General features: G+C 39.0%; 1 protein-coding gene and 1 long non-coding RNA gene across 2 annotated transcripts in view; both read left to right on the top strand.

Moving 5' to 3' along the window:
- Positions 1 to 20,999, top strand: part of LOC132102681 (lysophosphatidylcholine acyltransferase 1-like) — a 23,081-nt gene extending 2,082 nt beyond the window's left edge. The window contains exons 2-14 of the mRNA XM_059507275.1: positions 11,223 to 11,362; positions 13,051 to 13,265; positions 15,207 to 15,319; positions 16,072 to 16,132; positions 16,666 to 16,724; positions 16,899 to 16,933; positions 17,022 to 17,076; positions 18,078 to 18,160; positions 18,924 to 19,049; positions 19,954 to 20,107; positions 20,189 to 20,287; positions 20,360 to 20,501; positions 20,687 to 20,999. Coding sequence (XP_059363258.1) covers positions 11,223 to 11,362; positions 13,051 to 13,265; positions 15,207 to 15,319; positions 16,072 to 16,132; positions 16,666 to 16,724; positions 16,899 to 16,933; positions 17,022 to 17,076; positions 18,078 to 18,160; positions 18,924 to 19,049; positions 19,954 to 20,107; positions 20,189 to 20,287; positions 20,360 to 20,501; positions 20,687 to 20,838 — 1,434 coding nt within the window. The 3' untranslated portion in view covers positions 20,839 to 20,999. The remainder of the gene's footprint in view (positions 1 to 11,222; positions 11,363 to 13,050; positions 13,266 to 15,206; positions 15,320 to 16,071; positions 16,133 to 16,665; positions 16,725 to 16,898; positions 16,934 to 17,021; positions 17,077 to 18,077; positions 18,161 to 18,923; positions 19,050 to 19,953; positions 20,108 to 20,188; positions 20,288 to 20,359; positions 20,502 to 20,686) is intronic.
- Positions 1 to 22,156, top strand: part of LOC132103542 (uncharacterized) — a 206,026-nt gene that overhangs the window by 13,874 nt on the left and 169,996 nt on the right. The gene's annotated exons all lie outside the window — the stretch shown is intronic.

The following is a 22,156-nucleotide window of genomic DNA, read 5'->3' as shown; positions in this document are numbered from 1 at the left end:
CTATCTATCTGTCTGTCTCTCTGTCTGCCTGTCTGTCTGTCAGTCTCTCTATCTGTCTGTCTTTCTGTTGTTCTGTCTATTTGTCTATCTGTCTGTCCATCGCTCTGTCTGTCTGTCTATCTATCTGTCTATCATTCTCTCTGTCTATCGTTCTGTCAATTTGTATGCATTCGGTCTGGCTGTTTGTAATTTTGTCTGTCATTTTATTTATCTGTCTGTCGTTTTGATGTTTGTTTTGTCTGCCCATTCATTCTGTCTGTTACTTGTTCATTCTGTCTGTCGTTCTCTCTGTTTTTAGTTCTGTCTGTTGCTCATTAATTCTGCCATTTTGCTTGTTCTGTCTTTTGTTCATTTTGTCTGTTATTCTGTTCATCTCTCCATCTGTTGTTAGGTTAAGATTAATCACCTTCTTTGACAAGCTTCTTTCTCTGATCTCTGACAAGCTGCACGAAACCACAATCATATTTTGCGCAAAACAAATGCAGCTTGTCAGAGATTGTGTTTGTCGTTTTATCTCTATCTGTCTATCTTGTTTGGGTAATGTATCATGTATACAGCTCGACTATCTAGCATTGTATCTGTTGTGTGATGAGCGGTGCATGTGTGGTTTCTGCTCGACTGATAAGCAGCTCTGCAGGTGAAGATGAGCCCATGTGTGTTCCTGTAGGCCTCTAGAAATAAACCTATAGTTACAGTTTTCCAAGAAAAGTCTGAAACTGCATGTCAGAATGTTTCGGTGTTGCATTTTTTTCCCTAATTAAATGCATAGTTTTTCATGATCCGTATCTGTATTCTTTGATGATAATTTTTATTTTTATTTATTTTTTTACAAAATGCGATTTAAGACCAATTATAAGTGAAAAGGTTTCCTTCTGTTATTGCTTGGACAAAATGATGTACATTTGTTCATAAATTGAAATATGTAGAATAACAACTAAATTTAAATTTTAAAACAAACCCCAAGTCAAATAAAAAATAAAAATAACAGAAATCTCTTCATATAAACTAAGACTTAGCCTGTGTGCTTTCCATTTAAAATTAAAGCCAACCACTGGGTTTTAATCGTGATCCAAACATGAAGAATGATCAGTTTTAGATGGTATAATTTCAAAATATGAACCAAAAACAAAATGGTAGCTTTGTGAAACTACTACATTAAACATCTCTGAATGAGACGCAGATTCACTCTCTGACAGCAGGTGGCACTCATGAAGCAGCAGCAGTGCAGCGTTTCCTTGGTTACCAATTATAAACACTATATCAATATGCATTATACAGAGATGAGATGAAAAGAAAATACCATCTCAACTTTTCTAAAGACAGTCAGTTCCTCTCAGAGAAACTCCCACAACTATATGGTGATTTGTTTAACTTCTAAACCGATTTGAATTGTCACATCTAATCTACTCTGATCTAATATATCTCTTTAGATAAACATTCCTGACCTCAAATAATTCACACAGAGTTGATTTCAAACTCACTAAAGTATGGTAAAACGGTTGGATCTCAGAAATGATACCAGCTGTAATGGTGCTCATGTTTGCAGTTATAGTTATTTGTGCATATGTTATTATTGCATAAGTGTCTGCTGATTCTCTTGCTGATGTGTGCGATCCCTCGGTCTGTCTGCATCAGCACATGTAAAGGTGTGTGATCAGCCGTCTTTTCAAGGACTGCCAACCACATGCCATGGTCTGAATTGACCTCTCCGGGCTTCTTTAGCATCACAATGTTGAAAACTTTGCTTCTGAAAGCTTTTAGTCTTCAGCTCTCTAATTAACAGACAGATCCTGAAGCCTCAGTAATGAGCCATTGAAGACAACAGTTCCTTGTTGAGCTGTGAATAATCCTTCCTCATTGCAATGACTGGCTGTCAGTTTCATGCTCGGTCAGTAAGTTAGCACTGTATTTTTAACATGACATTAATATCAAAAGAACTTCTGTGGCAGGAGCTCTTTTATTCTCATCAAGCGCAGTTTATTCTGCTTGTGCAGTTTCACGGGAATAAACTCGCATTCACTGGTTTCATAGTCTGTTTTTGCAAGGGCTGCTTTAAAACTTTATTTTATTCACTTTTAATCCTTTTTTAATTACTGTGAGAATGTCCGTGGAGATAATTGTCTATAAATGATGGAAAGCGTTCTGAATGATCAGACACGAGACTAGTTATGACTCAAGTATCTGAAGTCTTGTTCATCGTGTTTGTGTTGGACAGATCCGGGTTTCCCACACATTGATTTATTTGTGGCCGGCCACCACAATATCAAAACTGACCACCACAAATAGACTTTCCTAAAGGCTTTGAGTTCATTGAATGAATGTGAACACTGCACATTTCACAATCAAAAACCGGTGCGGGTGTTTATATATCACTGTATTTTAGAACGAAACCGACTGTATTTAGAAAATGTTGATTTATTTTAATTTCATTTAATTTCATTTTTAATTTTTTTCATGATTCCCAATTATTTATATTCGCAATTTATAATAGTTGTACAGTCTTTACATTTTTATTTCAATGTAGAAATTATCTTTTCATTTCATTTTATATTTGGACAGATTTGTTACGTGACAGCATTAATGAAAGTTTCTTATTCTCCTGCGCTCCATCAAGCCACTCTTATAATAGCAGTCATCACTCAAAATAATGCACGACTCTATTATCTGTATAGCATGTGTGTAAGACTCTAATACAATTATGAAGTAATAATTTTATGATAAATAAATATTTCAGTGAGTAAAACTGGCTGTGTCTATAGTAGGCTGTTATGGACTACACAGCATTTTTATATTATTTTTAAATAATTTTTTAAATGATTATTATTTTAAATTATTGTCCCTGGCTCAGTACGATACTCTTGTAATAAAGTAGCGGTGGTAGCAGACATATTTTGAGTATCAGTTCTGGTTGAAAAGAAGCGATCTAATCCTGTTTACATGAAATAAGCTGCTCCCGAGCAGGTTTAAGCTTACGGACCTGTTGCTATGACAGCAGCTCCGGGATGAGCTTCGAAGAACCAAATGATCCAAAATCACGCCAAATCGTCAACAATCAAATCCAGCTAACTGAGTTAGCGACGTACGAAGAACGGGCCCCTGGTTGGAGTCTTGCACGTTACAGTGGGTTTGTGAGTCTCAAGGTTGTATCTTGCAGCTGTGTGAGGATGAAGTTTGTCATGTAGATCCACACTGACTTTTTCCTGTGCTTGTGGATGTATGTTAATGATCATCTTTAGCTTCCTTGTCATGCCTAACGCTCAGTCCTTCAGTCAGTGAGATGATGACCAGTGTGTTCCAGTCTTAAAATGAGGCTAGCAACAGGTTGCCTGTTGTCTTTTTGTTAAGTCAGATGTTTCTAGCTGCATCTCTGAGAGAATGCTCTCGCTCCGAGAGAAACTCTTCCTGCTCTCAGCTTGTGAACTGAACCCGAGGTCACAGAGACTCCAGATGAACTCCAGATCTGCTGGAAAACGACAGGACGGCCGGAAGCAGAGTGAAGGAAGACACTCTGTAAATGCTAACTTTGTGATCTTCTTTCTTGGCTGCATTACATCACAACTATTGCGAAAGGTTTTGAAATTTCTGTGGTTTGCTCACTGTACACGAGGCATGAAATATTGGATGAAAATATTAAATATATGCATTTAGCAGACACTTTTATCCAAAGCGACTTACAGTGCATTCAAGCTAATATATATATATATATATATATTAGCTTGAATGCACTGTAAGTCGCTTTGGATAAAAATGCCTCGTGTACAGTGAGCAAACCACTGAAACTCCTCATAACTTGAATATGAGGAGTGTCTTGCTCTCCTTCTGTAACTCTAGTCAGCAATCACAGCAGTTTAGACCTCGGTGAAACTGTTTGTGTCCTTCACCTGAACATGAAACTCCATTAGTGCATTAAACATTGCATTATGTCAAAGTTTCCCAGACTGGGGTTTGTGAAGGAGCTGCAGGGGTTTGTAAATTAAATGAAAAGTGAATAATTAAATTTAAAAAGAAAAATAATAATAAAAAAAAAAAAGTTAAATGAACATCAATCAAAATAAAACACTTACTAAAAAGACATTTTTGATTTGTTTACCTGCATGTCATGTGACCATTAACCAATTAATCAGAGAACCTTGAACATGTAAATGTGTTTCTTAATAACTTATTACCTTATAATATCAGGGATACTTCAGGTGAATATATTAGGTGAGAGAGGTCAGATGGCACAACATGTTTTGGAACTCCTGCAATACATGTAAATAAATACCATGAATTTTAATGTTTAAAAGAAGAAAAGCCTTTCAAAAACATAGTAATTCATGGCCAATGTTAATCAGTGCTCAAATGCTGCGTGGCGTCTCAGTTTCTCAGTTACTCAGTTATCTGAGTAACGACTGATCTCCTGTGGATGTCCACAAAACCGGAAGACTTCCTGAATGTATATAAGCGATAGGCTATTTTAGAAAGGAAACTTTATAAGATGGAAAAGAGGAATTAGGCAGAATCAATCAATTATGAGTCATTTATTGCTATTGTGTGAATAATATGTAATCAGTAGAAGTGGGAATCACCAGAGGCCTCACGATACGATATTATCACGATACTTGTGTCACCATACAGTATTACTGCGATTTTAAACTGATTGCGATAATTACAGTGCAACTTCAACTTGTACAAAACAAGTTTTTCAGACTTTTTAAGCAGTTGGGGCATTTGAAAGTAAATTACTGTTAAATTTGAATTAAATTAAATAAAACATGTAGCCTTACATCTAGGCATGCACCGAAATGAAAATTCTGGGCCAAAACGGAAACCAAAAATTCTGGATGCACTTTACTGAAAACCGAAAATGCTTTGTAATGATTACTTATTTTTTTATTAAATAATATAAAGTTATTTTGTAAGACTTTTTAAATTTAACTCTATTTTAATGATACAGAATTAATATATGTTTTAGAAAGTAGGGCTGGTTTATTTGTGGTGTTTCAAGGGTAAGGACTGCATTTTCTGCAGTTTAGCGCCATCTGCTGTCAGAGAGTGGATGTGCTTTCATTTCATCGCGTCTCTCACGTGTTTCTCCATGTGCTTCTCTTACGTGCTTGTTTACATCCGAGCGCACAGAGTCTTTCAAGCAGCATATAGCGGTGTTGTGCATTTTCACCAGTTGATGGGTCCTATGACATGAAAATTTCCCTTTCTTTGGTTTTTTAACATTATGAGTTCCCCTAGCCTGTATATGGTCCCCAAGTTTCTAGAAATTCTAATCGGTGTAAATCGAGATTTTGCTATCTTTTCCTTTGAGAAAATGGAAGCTCAACCGGGCCGATCTTGAATCTCCTCCTTGTGATGTTATAAGGAGAAATGTTACCTCCCCTTTCTCTGCTTTGCCCGCCCAAATATTTACATATAATTCAGTCGCAATGTCAGCACAGGCGTTACAAACAGACCAGTGTAGCTAATTATTCAAGTTTACACAGACTTTCTTTCTAAATCGTTTAATATTTTTTATGCGTCAGTGAATCAAGCCAGTGACTAAACGGTCAACTTCACGTTGTCTCTCTTAGTAGCATGAAACAAATCTGTTATTTAAATTGTGATTTAACTACAGGGAGCGATCATAGAACGCTCCCTTTATTTTTTCGGAGCGGTCACACATCGCGAGTATATCTGCACTCTTGCCTAAACTGCCGTTACAATGAATGACGCTGTTATGCTGCACAACAAAGCTCTTACTATTCATGTGTTTGCTGTTAGATGTGGTGAAAGCATTTGGTGAGAGAAAACGTGTTGCAATAATGACGAGATCACTGCATTCACGCGATAAACAGACTCTGTCTACTCAATGCTCATCACTGCAGCCTTTCATGTGATGGGAAAAGATCGAAAAAATAATTATATAATCAACACTTCTACGATTCGTTAATCTCGACAGCTGTATATATATATATATATATATATATATATATATATATATAATATTTGAGAGGGGGTTCCACATGTAATACGCATTACGAATGCAAAGATGTCAGCCAATCACAACAGTTGTCGTTTACTCAGAGTCTCACAGCAGACACGCCCCTTCAAACAGAGCATTCAAGCAAGAGGGCTAATATCAGGATATAAAAATGCTTTTTATTTCTAAATTTTAAATGTAAAATTATACTAACAATATAAGTACACCTAAGGAAACATTAAAAAGCATTTAAAGAAAAGGAAATAATCCATGTCATGGGACCTTTTAAAATGCATTCCAAATCTGAATAATTTGTAATATATAATTATTCACGGTATTTAGAAGTGCCCACTATAACAATATTGTGCATGTTCATTACCGTGACACATCGCATTACCGAATACCGGCACAAGTCTAATTATTATTATTATATATAGCCTATGTTTTTTGCTCACATTTTCGTCTGATTTTCTCTTTGATAATTTTCGAATGCCAAACATTTGGTGCATTTCTTACATCCCCTCCTCATTTACAAATCTGAAGTAAGTCCATACATCTGATTTAAACACAGAAGGGGCTTTCCTGATAACTTTCCACGATGCCGTCATCTTTATTTGAATAACTAACTGCATGCTGAAGATGACCCAGCTGATCTCACCAGGAAAAAAAACAAAAACAAAAAAACAACACCACCCTCTAGTGGATTGTCAAGAAATTTGTTTTTATTTTTCTACCAAATAGTATACTAAAAAGAGCAATACTTGGCGTCCATGTCCATGTTTTTTCCCCCACCCCTAGTAATTAGTGGTCGCCGATATATCGCCAAGGCCAACATATCGGCCGATATCTGGAATTTTTCAAATATCGGCATCGGGCGAATTATTCGAGGTGGGACTTTTATTTTGACTGCGATGAGAACGCAGTGCCTGAACAAACAGTGCTCACACTCTCGCTCTTGTTTACTGTTGTTGTAAACAGTTATGTTTAAATACGAATAGAAGTCTGTATAATGATCAGAGAATGGTTTAACAAAGGAATTAATGTATACAGAAAGTATTATAACGATTGCTTTTAGGTTATTAGTAATAGAAAGGTAAACATTATAATACTTTCTCGTTTACTGTCAGCGTTAAGCAAATACGCATTTATATGATTGAACAAATCTTTGAATGACTGATGAACAATTAATTTCACAAACCTTGCAAACTTAGTCGAATCCAGCTGTGAGATCTTGTGAAGTGTATATTCAGCATGATCGCATGTTCTCAGAGTAACGGTCTGTCCGAGTAAATTCAATGCTTTAAACTTTAAACTCATGATTTCAAATTATGCTGCACTTTATGCATTTGCCAACTGTCACATTTATGTAATTTTCACTGTGTGCTGTATGTAAAATGAGTGTTACCCTGGCTTTATTTGAAAAATATAATTCCCAATGCACTTAAACGTCCCAGAATACTGAGTGCTCTGTTGGTTACAGTGTTCACTTCCTTTTTAATTATATTTTGTTACACATTTGTAAAAAAATCACACATTTACACACGTTTATTTTATACATTTAATTTTTTTAATCCACTGTCAGATTATTTCAAATTTATTAAATATGATTTAAAAAAATTATATATATATATATATATATATATATATATATATATATATAGACACACACACACACACACACACACACACACACACACTTCGGGTTTACATTGGCTATCGGCCCCCTGATTTCCAAGATATCGGCATCGGCTGTCAGAAAAACCAATATCAGTCGACCACTACTAGTAATCAGTAAAAAGTAACTGTAGTCTGAATTAGAGTATTTTAAAATGAAACATACAAGTACTTTAGTTTCTCCCATTCATTGGAATAAAAGTGAAAGTTTTTAGTATTTTTGAGTTTTAATAATTTATTTCCTAACTAAAGGAGATTATTGCACGGTTTTAATTCCAGTTAGGGCTGGGATAAACTATTATTTTTTAAACGATTAATCTAGCGATAATTTTTTCGATGCATCAATTAATCTAACGATTAATTTTTTCAGACAGATTTGATTTAGATTATCTCCCCATTAATTGACTACTAACAATTTATACATGTTGATTTACATATCTGAATGAAAAAAACATGAATTCCTTAACATTGCAATATATGTTTATTGCTCTTAAAATTACAAAATAAAAGACTGACTAAGAATGCATTACTTTGCACTTGTATAGAGATAGCATTCAATAAAACCTTGAAGCCTTGAAAACACATAGCTTACTGAAACAAGCTTACTGAACACATAGGGCCTAGCTTACTGAAAAAAGTTCTTCTTTCAGATGAAAATAACAACAACTTGATGTCTAGCATTCAATAAAAAAGGTCACCCAAAATACTTGTTTAGAGCAATTGAAAGAATACAGTAACCAATGTAAACTTGAGGGCTTTAAGCTAATACAGAGAGTGCTTTTCCAAAAAATAAAAAATAAAAATTAACAGTGGGAGCCAGCAGCCTGTCATGGAGAAAAAAAAAATCTCTGAATGCTCCACGTGAAACTTTGGCGTTCCGCCCTTTTTCTATCGTGTCTAATGATTTTGGTTAATATGCACGAAGGAGAGAGAGAGAGAGAGAGAGAGAGAGCAAGACAGCGCTCGTGTAGTTTGAAGACTGTGAGTGCGCGAGCGCGCGTGAAACTTGGGTGTTTTTCTATCGTGTTTAATGATTTTGGTTAATATGCACAAGGGAGGGAGAGAGCAAGAAGCGCTCGTGTTGTTTGAAGACTGCGCGCACGCAGCCGGGGCTCTCTCTCGTACGCGCCCTGTCAGGCGCAGCACAGTCATTCTATTCTACATCACTCACCGATCAAATAAGGCTTTGACAGCCGCCAAAAAAAAGATCAATGCAGAAAAACCTCTGGATTGGTTATATAACGTTGGACAGAATGTTGATCCGGCCATCGCGTATATTCAGCGCACATAAGGTAAACGTTTTGCAAACGTTTTTTAGAGAAATAAAAACAGGTCAACGAATCGATGCGCATATTTTGCGTCGACGTATTTTTTGCGTCAACGTCATCGATGACCTCGACGCGTTGTCCCAGCCCTAATTCCAGTGTTACGGTGATGCAGAAGTTATATCATGTTGCTGCAATATCCAGCTTGATCAGTGCGGTTTGATTGACACAAGACTCTACAGAATGGTGTGAGTTGTACGGTGAGTGAATGCATCACGAAGCAGCTCACGGCTGGTCGGCAAATTGGTTTTTGTGAGATTTCGAGCAGCAATCTGTATTTTTAGTGCCTCTGCTTGTTGATATGGGATTTGGCAGCCTGTTGGTCTAATCAACTCAATTAAAGCAGCTCGGTGGAAAGCACTTAGGCCTCCTGAATGTCTTTCAGCGCTGGTAATTGGTCACTTTGAAAGATATCAGTGTGCACATGCAGTGGAGTGCTGATAAGAGCTAAACAAATATTGACTGCTGATATCTCGTATCTCCGCTGCGCTGATAAGAGCTGCTTCTGTTTGATAACCACTGGTTCAGGGCCGATAAAGCTTGTGTTTGTGTGTGATGTGATCTGTTGAATGCGTCCTGTGTCACAGCTCATCTTAGAGGTGTCTAGGAGGTCTACCAAATTGGCATCAGCCATCAGACGAAGTCACGATCAGGCTGATGTTATTGCCTGTGCCGCTGGTAACAAAACGGATCGGCTTGACAACGACACAAAAGTGAGACTGACCGGCCAGTCACCGATCCGGGCTAAACATGAGGAAAATCGGCCAATTCCTGGATTTTTTTTTTTATCATGCATAGACCTGTCACGATAAAAATTTTCCTGGACGATAAATTGTCCAATAAATTATCGCGATAAACGATAATATCGTCGTTCTAAGACCAGTTTCAACTAATATAAATGATAATGGCATAATAACGCAGGTACACCTTTTCAAAGATCAATAAACTTGTTTTATTTTATGGCAGATTCAGAGCAAGAAATATCAACATGTTGACTTTGTGTGGCTTAAAATTAATTAATTTTGTATGTTATTTTATGTTTATATGCCAGTTAGGGATGCTCATATTGACCGTTTATCCGTTAACCGAAAGTAAACATGTTGACCGATGAAGGGGCCGTTCACATATCACGTCTTTTCTTGTGCTCAAGTTCGTTATTTCAAATGCAGTATGCGCGCTCGTAATGGAAGAGACTAGCTCGTTTTTTCCAGGCGTGTCCGCAGCACATCTAGTTTAAAACATCTTCGAAAATTAATCTTGAAGCAGTTACAGCAAGGGATTTTCGGTGGTGGAAATCCATTGCTGAAATGTCCTTGTTGTAACGGAGATCGCAGCTGATGGCAACTGATAGCAACGACAGACGCCTCAGGAGCGCAACTGCACGAGCGCTTTGGAAAGAAGGAGAACACGTGTGTGTGTGTGTGTGTGTGTGTGTGTGTGTGTGTGTGTGTGTGTGTGTGTGTGTGTGTGTGTGTGTGTGTAACTCACTGGTCGAGTTGACACACGCCTACAGACATATTTAGCTGAGCAAGCCAAATGAAGCTATCGAAAAGTAGGCCCATTTCAACAGAAAGGGCAACGAAGTTACTTGCAAAATATGCTACACTGTATTAAAATGAACCAGTAGTGCAAGTACAATGCTGTCTCACTTGCGATGCAAACATCCACAAGCAAATGAAAGGTGCTTCCCAAAGCTGCCCACACTACCGAGTGTTTTCTACCACGGGCTGCGCTCCAGACTAACCCCACATCATGACATGTTACATTATTTAAATAAAAATGGAAAAAAAATAATAAATTGCGGCTAAAAAACTTCGAGCTCATTTTTTTAAAATAGTGCGATTTAATTGATTTATCGACTATCGCGACAGGCCTAATCATGCATGACTTGTATTTCTTTGTGCACGAGGTGCAAGTGTCTGAAACGGGACACATCCCATTTTTGATTAATTTTAAAATGTTTATTTTTCCCCCAAAAATCCACCTATGATGTCATGAAGTTGTTCCATAAGTCATAATTTATTTTTGAATGGTTATTTTCCATCCTCACGATAAACCGTAGGCCAGTAGCACGAGGGTGTAAATGCAGACGTTAACCTTGAGTTTGTCAAGACTGCTGAGAGGAAGCGCTGAGCTCTGAAAGTGATAGTGTAATGAGCTCTAATCTGTCAGTTTGACCCTCGGGAGCTATGAACAGGAAACATGCACCTCTCTGATCTGCAGAAATGGTTCATTTTAAAGCTTTGTGTGTGTGTGTGTGGTTCTCTCTGCAGATCGGTTTTATGACGTTGACGCTCTTCCCCATCCGGCTCTTCATAGCGGCGTTCATGATGCTGCTGGCCTGGCCGTTTGCCTTCATCGCTTCAGTGGGCCGCTCCGAGACCGCGGTGGAGCCGCAGTGCTTCTGGAGAAAGTAAAGAGCTGCTCTGCTTCACTTCAGCTGACAGAAACACTAAAGCGAGAACCAAAGAGCCTTTATTACTCGCTCTGATTCCATCACTCATCTGGCTGTAGTGTTTATAGTCTGTCTGTGGTGAAATTGGCTTCAGATCCTCTATTTCATAAATCAGGAAGTTGCTGAAAGATCCGATGTTCAGCACGAGAGCAACACAAGCACAGCACAACCGCTTCTGTTCCTGCCACACCATGCACATGGAAGAAAAGAGATTTAAATGAGTCCCGCTTAAAGGGGTGGTGAACTGCCTTTTCTTTTTTTCTCGAGCTCCATTTATAATGTTACCAAGATTTTTGCTTTAAAATACATCATTATTCAGAAGTAATAGGATATTTTCTCTCCTGTTTTGACACGCTCGTCAGGACACTGTTTGAACTGGTGTACTCAGAAGTAAACACGCTGCTGTGATTGGCTAACAGTTGTGTGTGATTGACATAAATACTCCGTTCATATCAAACCATCTGTAACAACAGACAGAGCAATATTGAGCACGTGATAAAAACAGTTCCTCACACTTGTGTTGCGACATTACTGTCAGATCCAATAAAGTCGAACCTCATCGTCTTTGAGTTTTAATCTTTCTGAAAATCCTGTCTTGAATTGTGCCTGTAAATGAATCCACAGTGAAATTAAGTGAACAAAGGACCGAGTTCTTACTGACATGGTCTGTTTAAAATAAAGTCCAGTCTTTCCTAATGTTGGGATTCAGAAGGAAGGCGTCTTGTTGTCTTTGGAGCATCTTTATCATTTGTTTTCTGTGTGGACCTCCATTAGCACATCTCATTATTTACACTACAGGCGTGAACCGGTGGGCGGAGCTAAACAGGCAGTCATGTAGAACCGGTGGGCGGAGCTAAACAGAACCGGTGGGCGGAGCTTAACGTGCAGTGATGTAGAACCGGTGGGCGGAGCTAAACATGCATAACTGGTGGGCGGAGCTAAACGTGCAGTGATTCAGAAGCAGGCATGGATGACCTTCTGCGGATGCGGGGTTTACCCCATTATTATGTCATAGAGTGGTTTATTCCACAGCCTGTCATTTTTTCAGATTGTCTTCAATATAGGCTGATTTTAGACGAACCAGAAAATGTTATGTTCTGAAACTTACAGGATGTTTTTATAGTACAGTAACCTCTTAAAAGATTGAGGGGTTTTTTAATTCTCAGTTCATGACCCCTTTAAACTCACAACATCGGTTGGGTGTGGGTTTGCTCTGTCAAACATTAATGCTCTCCCATCAGTATTAACACATTTCTGCTGAAATATTAGTATTATGCTGTGGTTCAAAGGTTTGGGGTCAGTAAGACTTCTGCTCACCAAAGCTGCATTTATTAGATCAGCTTCAGAGTCGGTTTGTTGTGATGCTTTATTAATGTGTAAACAGTCCCACGAACACTGACATTTTTCACAGTTTTCCAAAAATCATTCTGGCCTAAAAGGATGGAGTCATTTTTCAGCTTTGTTTACACCGATTTAGAAACCCATTTATTTAGATGCACAAACTCCCCCTAATCGTTCTAGGAGCAGTTGTTTCCAGAGAGAGCTGTTCAGGTGTGTGTTGTCTGTATGGTGTGGCTCATTGCTGTGCTTCAGATGAAGCCAGGGCTGTGTTGTGTCTGACGGCGGATGTGCTGGCTCTTCTGCAGGCTGGTGGACGTGCTGCTCAGGACCATCATGCGGGTCATGTGGTTCGCCGGAGGTTTCCACTGGATCAGTATTAAGGGCAGACGGGCTCTTCCCGCCGAAGCACCCATCCTCACCCTCGGCCCACACTCGTCCTACTTCGACGCCATTCCTGTCACCATGACCATGGCTTCGATCGTGATGAAAGCGGAGAGCAAAGACATCCCGGTGTGGGGCAGTAAGTCCTCTGTTCTCTTCATTCCTCCTCTTCATCACTGATATCTTCACGTTTCCTCATTTTGAAAATGTTGCTGATTTATAAAAAACATCAGATATAGGCTGAATGTGTTTTAAGGTAGTCTCTTCTGCTCATCGGTGATGCATTTATTTCATTTATAAAGATACTAAACGCAATATTTGTTAAACTGTAATTCATTGCTGTGATCAAAGCTGCATTTTCAGCATCATTATCAGTGTTGAAAAGAGTTGTGCTGCTCAATAGTTTTGTGGATGGCGTTTCTGCAGCTCCTTAAAGTCTCAAAAAGTCTTACTTTTTAGTTGTATCAAATTAGTATTTTGTGAATACCTGTGTCTGAACTGTCATTTTTCAGTTTAATATGTAGACGTATTAAGACACAGACATTGCCCACCCCATTCATACGGTGTTAATTTGATCTGTGCAGGTCTTAAAAAGTCTTACGTTTGAGCTTTAAAGCCCTGCAGACACCCTTTGTGGAAACTGTGATGCATTTTATTTTCCAGGATTCCCAGAAGAATACACAGTTCAGAGGAACAGCATTTATTAGACAGTAGTTTTGCTCAAACAGCTGTGGTGCTGTGGTTTTAGGGTTTATCAGTCTGACAGGCAGCAGCTGCTCACGTGACAGCGTTCACATGAACTGCATCATTTAGACGATGGATGCCGCAGACTGCATGCTGCAGAAGGGTCAGCCACATTTAACTAGGGTTTAGATGTGTTCTTCATCGAGACTGATCACAGCTGAGCGCCGGTTTTGTGGCCAGGTGATTAGATGAAGCTGGTTAGAGCTAATCTTGGCTCTGAGCCTCATGCTGCACTTTAATCCCTTGATAGTGCAGATGTCCGTCTGTCTCTCGCAGTGATCTCAGTCATCGCCGGCTGATCGCTGAAGATGATCATCAGCTCCCTCAGCAGCTGTAGAAGTGAAAGAGGACGATCTGAGTGATTGTGTGACGTCTCAATACACAGCGAATCAGAGCAAACAAAAGCTTCATTAAACGGAGCAAATGTCACGGATAAGGGCATACCTCACAGAGCAGTAAGATTTGTAATGTTTTTTGACACCAATGTCTAATGCTCACCAAAGCTGCGTTTATTTGGTGAAAAATAGATAAAATTATAGAATGATATTACTATTTAAAACATCTGTTTTCTGTGTGAATCTGTGTTAAAGTGTAATGTATTTCTGTGATGCTCCGCTGTATTTTCAGCATCATTCCTCCAGTCTTCAGTGTCACATGATCTTCAGAAATCAGAAGAATATGATGATTTACTGCTCAAGAAACATCTCTGATTATTATCAATGATGAACACAGATACAACACATACATTTATTTTCCAGGATTCACAGATGAATAGTGTTTGAATTAATGAACTGAATGAACAGCATTTACTTGAAATAGAAATATTTAGCAACATTATAAATGTCTTTACTGCCATTTTGATCAATTTAATGCGTCCTTGATGAATAAAAGCATTCATTTATTTAAACCGTACTGACCACAAAATGTTAGTGTAATAATAAGTTAAGATATAGTTATAATGCAAGAAAATTAATAGTTTTTTCTTCTTCTCCATTTTAATGTGTTAAGACGTTTAATCATTTGTAATTCCACACTGCTCTATATGCTAATATGAAAATGCTCATTTCTTTTTTGAATGTAGTGAATTAAATAGTCATCCAAAAACAAAATCTCTTTGACGTGAACAATCTTAATTTTCTTTATGTAAAATGGAACTGATTTTGGTGTTTGATATGACCAAGAGGGATTGACCCTATAGCAGCAAACCCTGGTCTGTGCCTCACAGATAATTCGTGATAATTCCTCAGTGGTCCTGGAAGTGTCTTTGACTCCTGCAGTGTGTCCTGGAGAGTAGAAGAAGCTCGTCACCTTCTGAAACCCGTGTGTGTCTCCTCAGCTCTCATCAAATACATCCGGCCCGTGTTCGTGTCGCGCTCGGACCAGGACTCCAGACGGAGGACGGTGGAGGAGATCAAGAGAAGAGCTGGCTCCGGAGGACAGTGGCCACAGGTACGGCTCACACAGGAAGTCTTTCTGTAACCCCAGATACTCTACTCATTATCAAATCGAAAGGTTGGTCTTCACAATCTGGGGAATGTTTTAGAGAGACAAAAAAACGAACACCGCAAAACATCCCAGAATAAACTAGGCAGATTCAGTAATACGACTGATGCTCAAGCATTGATTTCCCTCTAAAATGATGTCACTTCCTGCAGAGTAATGGAGCAAGGAAGTGACTTGTGTTATAGTGAAGACACAGGACAATACATATAGATATAGGTCATCAATTAAAACACTGTTCCCAAGAAATCATGTCACGTTTGAAACATTGTTCATGATTAAATTAATAGAGAAACCCCTGTAATGTCTCTAATAAAGTGTTCGTTTCTTTTCGTGACATGAGCCGTGAAATGATCTCAGATTCACTTCACTGATGATATACAGGTTTGATATTTTCTCCATTTGTCAAAGTCATATATATGGTAGGTGTTTTATCATTTCCACTTTAAGAAAAAATGTAAAAGGTATTTGTGACTATCTCACAATTCTGACTTTTTTTCTCACAGTTGTGACTTTTTTCTCAGAATTGTGAGCTTATGTTAGTTGAGGTCACAAGTATTATTTTCTGTGCCTTGGCTGCGGTGGGCTTCTGGGAGTTTGTAGTTCTCTGTAGGTCAGTTCCTGGAGTGTGAGCGTACAGTGAGTTTATCTCATGTGTGTTTGCTGAAGTGATGCATGATCAGAAACGCTGTGTTTTCCAGATAATGATCTTTCCTGAAGGGACCTGCACCAACAGATCCTGCCTCATCACATTCAAACCAGGTGAGTGTGAGTTTACTAGTGACTTGCTAATCAAGTTAGCAACATGCTATTATCATGCTAATCATGGCAGCAGAATGCTAGTAGCTTGCGGAACATGCTAGAGACATGCTAATGACGGGCTAATTCTGCTAGCATCATGCTTATGCTGGAAACATGCTAATCATGCTACCAACATTCTAGTAGCATGCCAATCATGCTAAAAACATGTTAGCAACATGCTAGTCCTGCTAAAAACAGCCTAGCAGCCACCCCAGGTACCCTATCAATGTGTTTTATATCTGTCTGTTTTCTAACTGTATAGCCTTGAACACATTCAAACTGAAAACTTTCAGATTGCAAGCTTTTAAAACTAGTTCAAACTTTCTCATTTGAAAGGGTGGAGTTGGTGTAGGGTGATAGAAAATACAGCTTGTACAGTATAAAACCGTCACACTAATGGAGAATCAGTGTGTGTGTGCTGCCTAATGGACAACTACATATGAACTACATTTCTGAAGCAGTTTACAAGCAGTGTGTGTGTGTGTGTGATTCAGGAGCGTTCATTCCTGCGGTTCCTGTACAGCCGGTTGTGATCCGCTACCCAAACAAACTGGTGAGATCCTTACACACAAACCCTGAAGACTGTTCTCGATCTCCTGAGAGCTGATTTGATTGGCTGGTTTTGAGACCTGTCCAGGACGAAGGTGTCATGTGTAGTTGATCCAGTAATGAGAAGTGTGTGGTGTGGAGAGCTGCTCAGGGGTTGATGCTGTGCTTCTGGTTGCAGGACACCATCACGTGGACGTGGCAGGGGCCCGGAGCGTAAGTGCCTCACCTCTCACTGCTGTAGTCTAGATGAACATCAGAGGAAGGAACGCTCACACATCAGTGTCGCTCTGCTCTTTTGCAGGTTTAAGATCCTGTGGTTGACTCTCTGTCAGCTTCACAACGAGTTTGAGATCGAGGTGAGTGCGTGTCTTCTCTGACGTGTTTGTGTTGTCTTCTGGAGATATAACTGATCTTCTGAAGAGCGTGTGAGAGATGAGAGAGAGATGAGGGCTGTTTGCAATGGTTTTTACAGACGGAGACCTACGATTCCTGCAATGCAGGACAGAATCCAGGCATAAAAACGTGATTGATGAATGAATCAGAGGGTCTGTACAGTGAATCAAACGAGTGTGTGTGAATCAGCAGGTGTCTGTTTGCTCTACACACACATACTGAGACATGAGGCGTTTCTCAATCTCAAGGAAGGATCCGGAAGCCAGAATTTCGAGGATGCTACGTCATCGACATCCGCCGAAGAATATCCCATACACAGGAAAGGATGCATATGTGTAGCCTTCACGCTCTCAAATCACCCACAATCCTATGCGCGCAGCTTTGCTATCTTGTTCAAAAATTCAAAAATGTCGAATGGAGTCGGAGCGTTAACGGTTTTTATTTACGTTACCAAACATTTGTTATAACTGTAGTAAATATAAGTAAAGTTTAACGTTTAAATGCCAGTACGAATTACTACCATATTGATATTGTACATTATACAAATACAAATGGTTAACTGAACCGGACCTGTCATTTAACAATTGTTAGCTCGGTTGCGTCACCGGCATTTCTTTTATAATTAACTAATTAAGTTGTCCAAAGTAATTTAACGATACCATTCACAGCGTTATTCAGACGGACCTTTTCACTGACGTAATGACGCAATGACGTGCACTTGCTAGCCTGCTCCATTTACGTGTTCTCCGAATGCTAAAGAGGAGCCTAGCCTAGCCTCTGAAGGAAGTATCCTTGACATTGAGAAACGCTTCTGATCTTCATCTGAGCATTCACTGTGAGGAAACCACCAGCAGTCACACACAGAGACTCTAAGATCTTCACAGCAACCCGCCAAAATAAAAGACTGGACGGTAAAGACTTCACATTAGAGCAAGTCTTCAGTGTGCTTCTCTCTTTCTCTCAGTATCTGCCCATTTACTCGCCCTCAGAGGAGGAGAAGAAGAACCCGGCGCTCTTCGCTCACAACGTGCGCCGCTTGATGGCAAAGTAAGACCTCAGTCTCTGTCTGTATTTGACAAGATATGTACATAAAGATGTTTAAATATTAGTTTGATTACCTGCTGTTGTGTGTTTAGTTACTGTGACCTGTCCATAAACAAGAACAAGTCCAAATCACTGTATCATGTATAGCAGTGGTTTTCAACCTGTGGGTCGCCAATTACTATTAAAAGAAATAATAATATTGTTCATATATGTAAAAATGTCTAAGTCATACCGTAATAACATCATTTCATATATATAATTAAATAACAAAAAAATAAATATTAAATATATTGCCAGTTCATTCAGTAAAGACAGTTAACAATCTAGGGTCAGTTAATTTTGTTGCAGTGGGCCGCGCAAACATATGTGTTTGGTTGTGTGGGCCGCGAGTTACAAAAGGTTGGGAACCACTGATGTACAGCATTGATATTATTATTTGTTTATTTTTATTTTTTTGTATTTTTTATTTTTTTTTAATGACAAAGTCAGCATAGGCAGAAAACCTTTTTTATATTTCATTTATCTGGGAACAGGTCTTTATGGATGAATCTCACGAAACCTGTGAAGACAATATATCCTAAAAACTTCTTCTGAATGAATGAAAATTTAGCATAAAGAACCTTAGAAACTATTTTTAGAACCGTGTTAATCGTCCTTCAGAGTAGGTCAGAAATCTACGGTGTGCAGTTCCTCTGATGACTGGATATAGTGAACAGACGAGACGAGCCGAGTCTGGCTCTCTGACGCTCATGTGTTGTGTCTGAAGGGCCCTGCAGGTCCCCGTCACAGATTACTCGTTTGAGGACTGTCAGCTGGCCACGGCGCGGGGTCTGATCCGGCTGCCCGTCCACACGTGTCTGCTGGAGTTCAGCAAGCTGCTGCGCGCTCTGGGGTGAGTCTCGTCCTCGTCTCGGACGCCTCAGACGTCAGTCCTCTGAAGCTCTCCGAGTCTGGATTTCTGCTTTGGGAATTCGGTTTTCATTTAAGTGATTTTTACATCGCATTTCTTTTTCTCCATTTTTAATAGTTACATTTTAATAATCAAAATACATGACTTAATGAGTTGAAATAATGGAACGGTTAATTTAAAAGTATAACAAAAATGACTTTTTTAGGGCCCTAGGAAATCAGTTTTATTTTTTCTCCCATTTTTATCTTATTATTATTATTATTTTATTTATTTATTTTGTATTATTATTATTAATTTTTCCAGTGGGGCAAAAAAATATTTTCATTTCCTTTTGGATTCCATTGTTTTCTGTGTCAATAGTTAAATTAAATTATAGTCATTAAAAGCATGCCTAATTGATTGAAATAATAAAACTTATGCAATTTAACAACAATTTATTAAAAGCTTAGGGCCACATGATCATTCATTTATTTTATTTTCTTTCCCCCAAAATTTGATTATGTATAACATTGTTTTTATTTTAATTTTTCTTGATTTAATTGTAATGGTTTAATTACATTTTTGTAATCAGAAAGAATGTCTCGTCTTCAACTGTTATATATATACACACCATATGGAATGGTTTTTTTTTGTTTTTTTTTCCATAAATTCTAAAAGTTTTAATATTTTCTCGATTTATGATGTAATACACATGTATTATGAAAAATGGTTAAATGAAGGCATTAACACTTTAATATTTTTCAAGCCAAGTGCTGTACATCACATGTTTACGGTTCACATCCATCCCATTTTATCAGGAGTGATTAGTTTGGGTATGAGTGATAAGTGCTGTGTGCTGCTTGAGTCTGGATGAGGTTTGTACTGATCTGCTGGTGTTGGATCTCAGGCTGAAGCGTGTGAACTCAGAGGAGCTCCTGCAGGATTATGGGAAGCGTGCTCGTGAGCTGCAGGGTCAGAGACTGAGTCTGGAGGACTTGGGCCGGTTCCTGGAGCTGCCCGTGTCAGACGAGCTCAGACACATGTTCACACTCTTCCACGAGGTAAACCAGGACTCTCTTGCTTCATCGTATCCCATCCACACAGATGCATGCGATATTTGGGTCTGGTCTCTTTCTGAGCAGAACGAGGAGCACTCGATGGACGTCCGGGAGTTTGTGATCGCCTTCTCTGTGGTGTGTCGGCCTGCACAAACACTGGACACCATCAGGCTGGCCTTCCAGGTGTGTGTCAGGACATATCTGTGACTGAAAGAGTGACGCTGGCTCTGAGACCGCTTTGTGTGATGTCTTCAGATGTTTGAGGCCGAGGAGGACGGTGCGATCACAGAGAAGCAGCTGATGTGCATCTGGAGGACGCTGCTGGGTGTCGGAGAGCTCGAGGTCAGCCGTCTGTTCAGAGCCATCGATGAAGAGGACTCGGGCAAGATCTCGTTGGGTAAGAGAGCCGCTCATGTTCCTGCGTCCTGTGTTCTTCCTAATTTTTTTGAATTGGTGCAGCACTTCTAACCATGTAGCGTTGCTGTGTTTGAGCTCAGTGTGCTTGTGTTGAAGTACTGAAGATGTGTTTGTGTGTGTGTCGTCCTGCTCTGACTCTTGTTTCTCTGCGTCTCCCGCTGACAGAGAGCTTCAGGGAGTTTGTGGATCAGCATCCAGACTTCGGCGAGCAGTATCTCTACTCAGATAACGCAGGCTTCGGCAGCAGCTCCCCGTCCCACGCCGCCAACGGCTTCTGCGCTGACTTCAGCCCCAGAGAGCAGAAGAAACTCGACTGAGCCGTCCTGCTGCCCGAGACGTCTGATTGGCTCATTAACGCTCGCTGGTTTTCTCTTCCCTCAAGGGAATTTTGCTTTGCTTTTGCTCTTTTTTTTGGTAAAACAAATACTTGAAAGCCAAGCACTTCTTTTGTTTCTCGAGGGGTGATCTGTTTGTGTGACTGATACTGATCAACTGTGTGTGTGTGAAATACGAGGGTTCCTGCGTTCTCACTCAGTATTTGATCTGATCGTTGAGCGCCAGTGACCGATATCTGAACTCTGTCTCCTGCTGGACGGACTGAGCGTCAGATTTGAGGTGCAAACACGACTGGATTCAGAACCGTTTTTATTATATCTCCTGATTCCTTGATATTTCGTCTCTTCGCTCAGGGGAAAGCAGCTTACAGCTTTTTTTTTTATTTGTTTTCTCATCCTTTTGTACAGTCAGTTGCACATTCCTTAATTATGGACGTCCAATAATCATTTCATGATTTTATTTTTCATTTCATTTTTATTTGCTTCAAATACTGAAATAAACTGCTACATTTGTGCATTTATATGGACCAAATAAAGGATAATGACTGGTTTAGTTAGAGAATCAGGATTCTGAACAATGTTATTCAGTAAATATAGTCGATAATAGAGCGTCTACCTTTTTGATAAACATGTTGTATTTTTCTATTTTCCACTCACAGAGGAAAGTTAAAAATTGACTTGGTTCAAGTCCAATAATTTGGCTGATAAATGTGGCTCATTCTAAAATGATAGTACATTTTGATCTGTGTTTTACATCAAGTAAAGTCTTCCTTCCTTCGTTCCTTCGGTTTCTTCAGACAATCAGAGTCTGAATCCCTCATGAATGATGTTTTGTGACAAATGGACGATTTGTTTTCATTCATTCTGCTTTCACAAAAGCTGAGTGACCAAATCTACTGCCTGCTGTGATAAACAAATAATTGAATTGTTTTTTATTTTATTTATAATGAGGCTGAAGTCGAGAGATATGCAGTTATTTTCTTAAAGTTTGGTCTTAAATTTGATTTAACACAAAGATTTCAAAAGTTGTCCGTTTATTTAGCTAAAATATACTGTTATTGTTCATAACTTTTTCTAAGATTTTTTTTTTTAATGCTTGATGAGCTGCGATGAGTTCTCAACTCACATTTTTGGCAAAGCAATATTTTATTGATGTCACCACCTTTTTAAAATCGATCTCTGATATGTATTTTGAATATTCCAAGTGCTGGGCATTTTGTGAATTTTGATATACATAAAAGCATTTTTTCTCACTGCCATTACAGATCTGTGATCTAAAGTGTTATTTCAGATTGACCTG

Source organism: Carassius carassius, chromosome 24, assembly GCF_963082965.1.
Source record: "Carassius carassius chromosome 24, fCarCar2.1, whole genome shotgun sequence".
In the NCBI taxonomy this organism is placed as follows: Eukaryota; Metazoa; Chordata; class Actinopteri; order Cypriniformes; family Cyprinidae; genus Carassius; species Carassius carassius.
The sequence above is the reverse complement of the archived record's forward strand: the minus strand, read 5'-3'. Positions and strand labels throughout refer to the sequence as shown.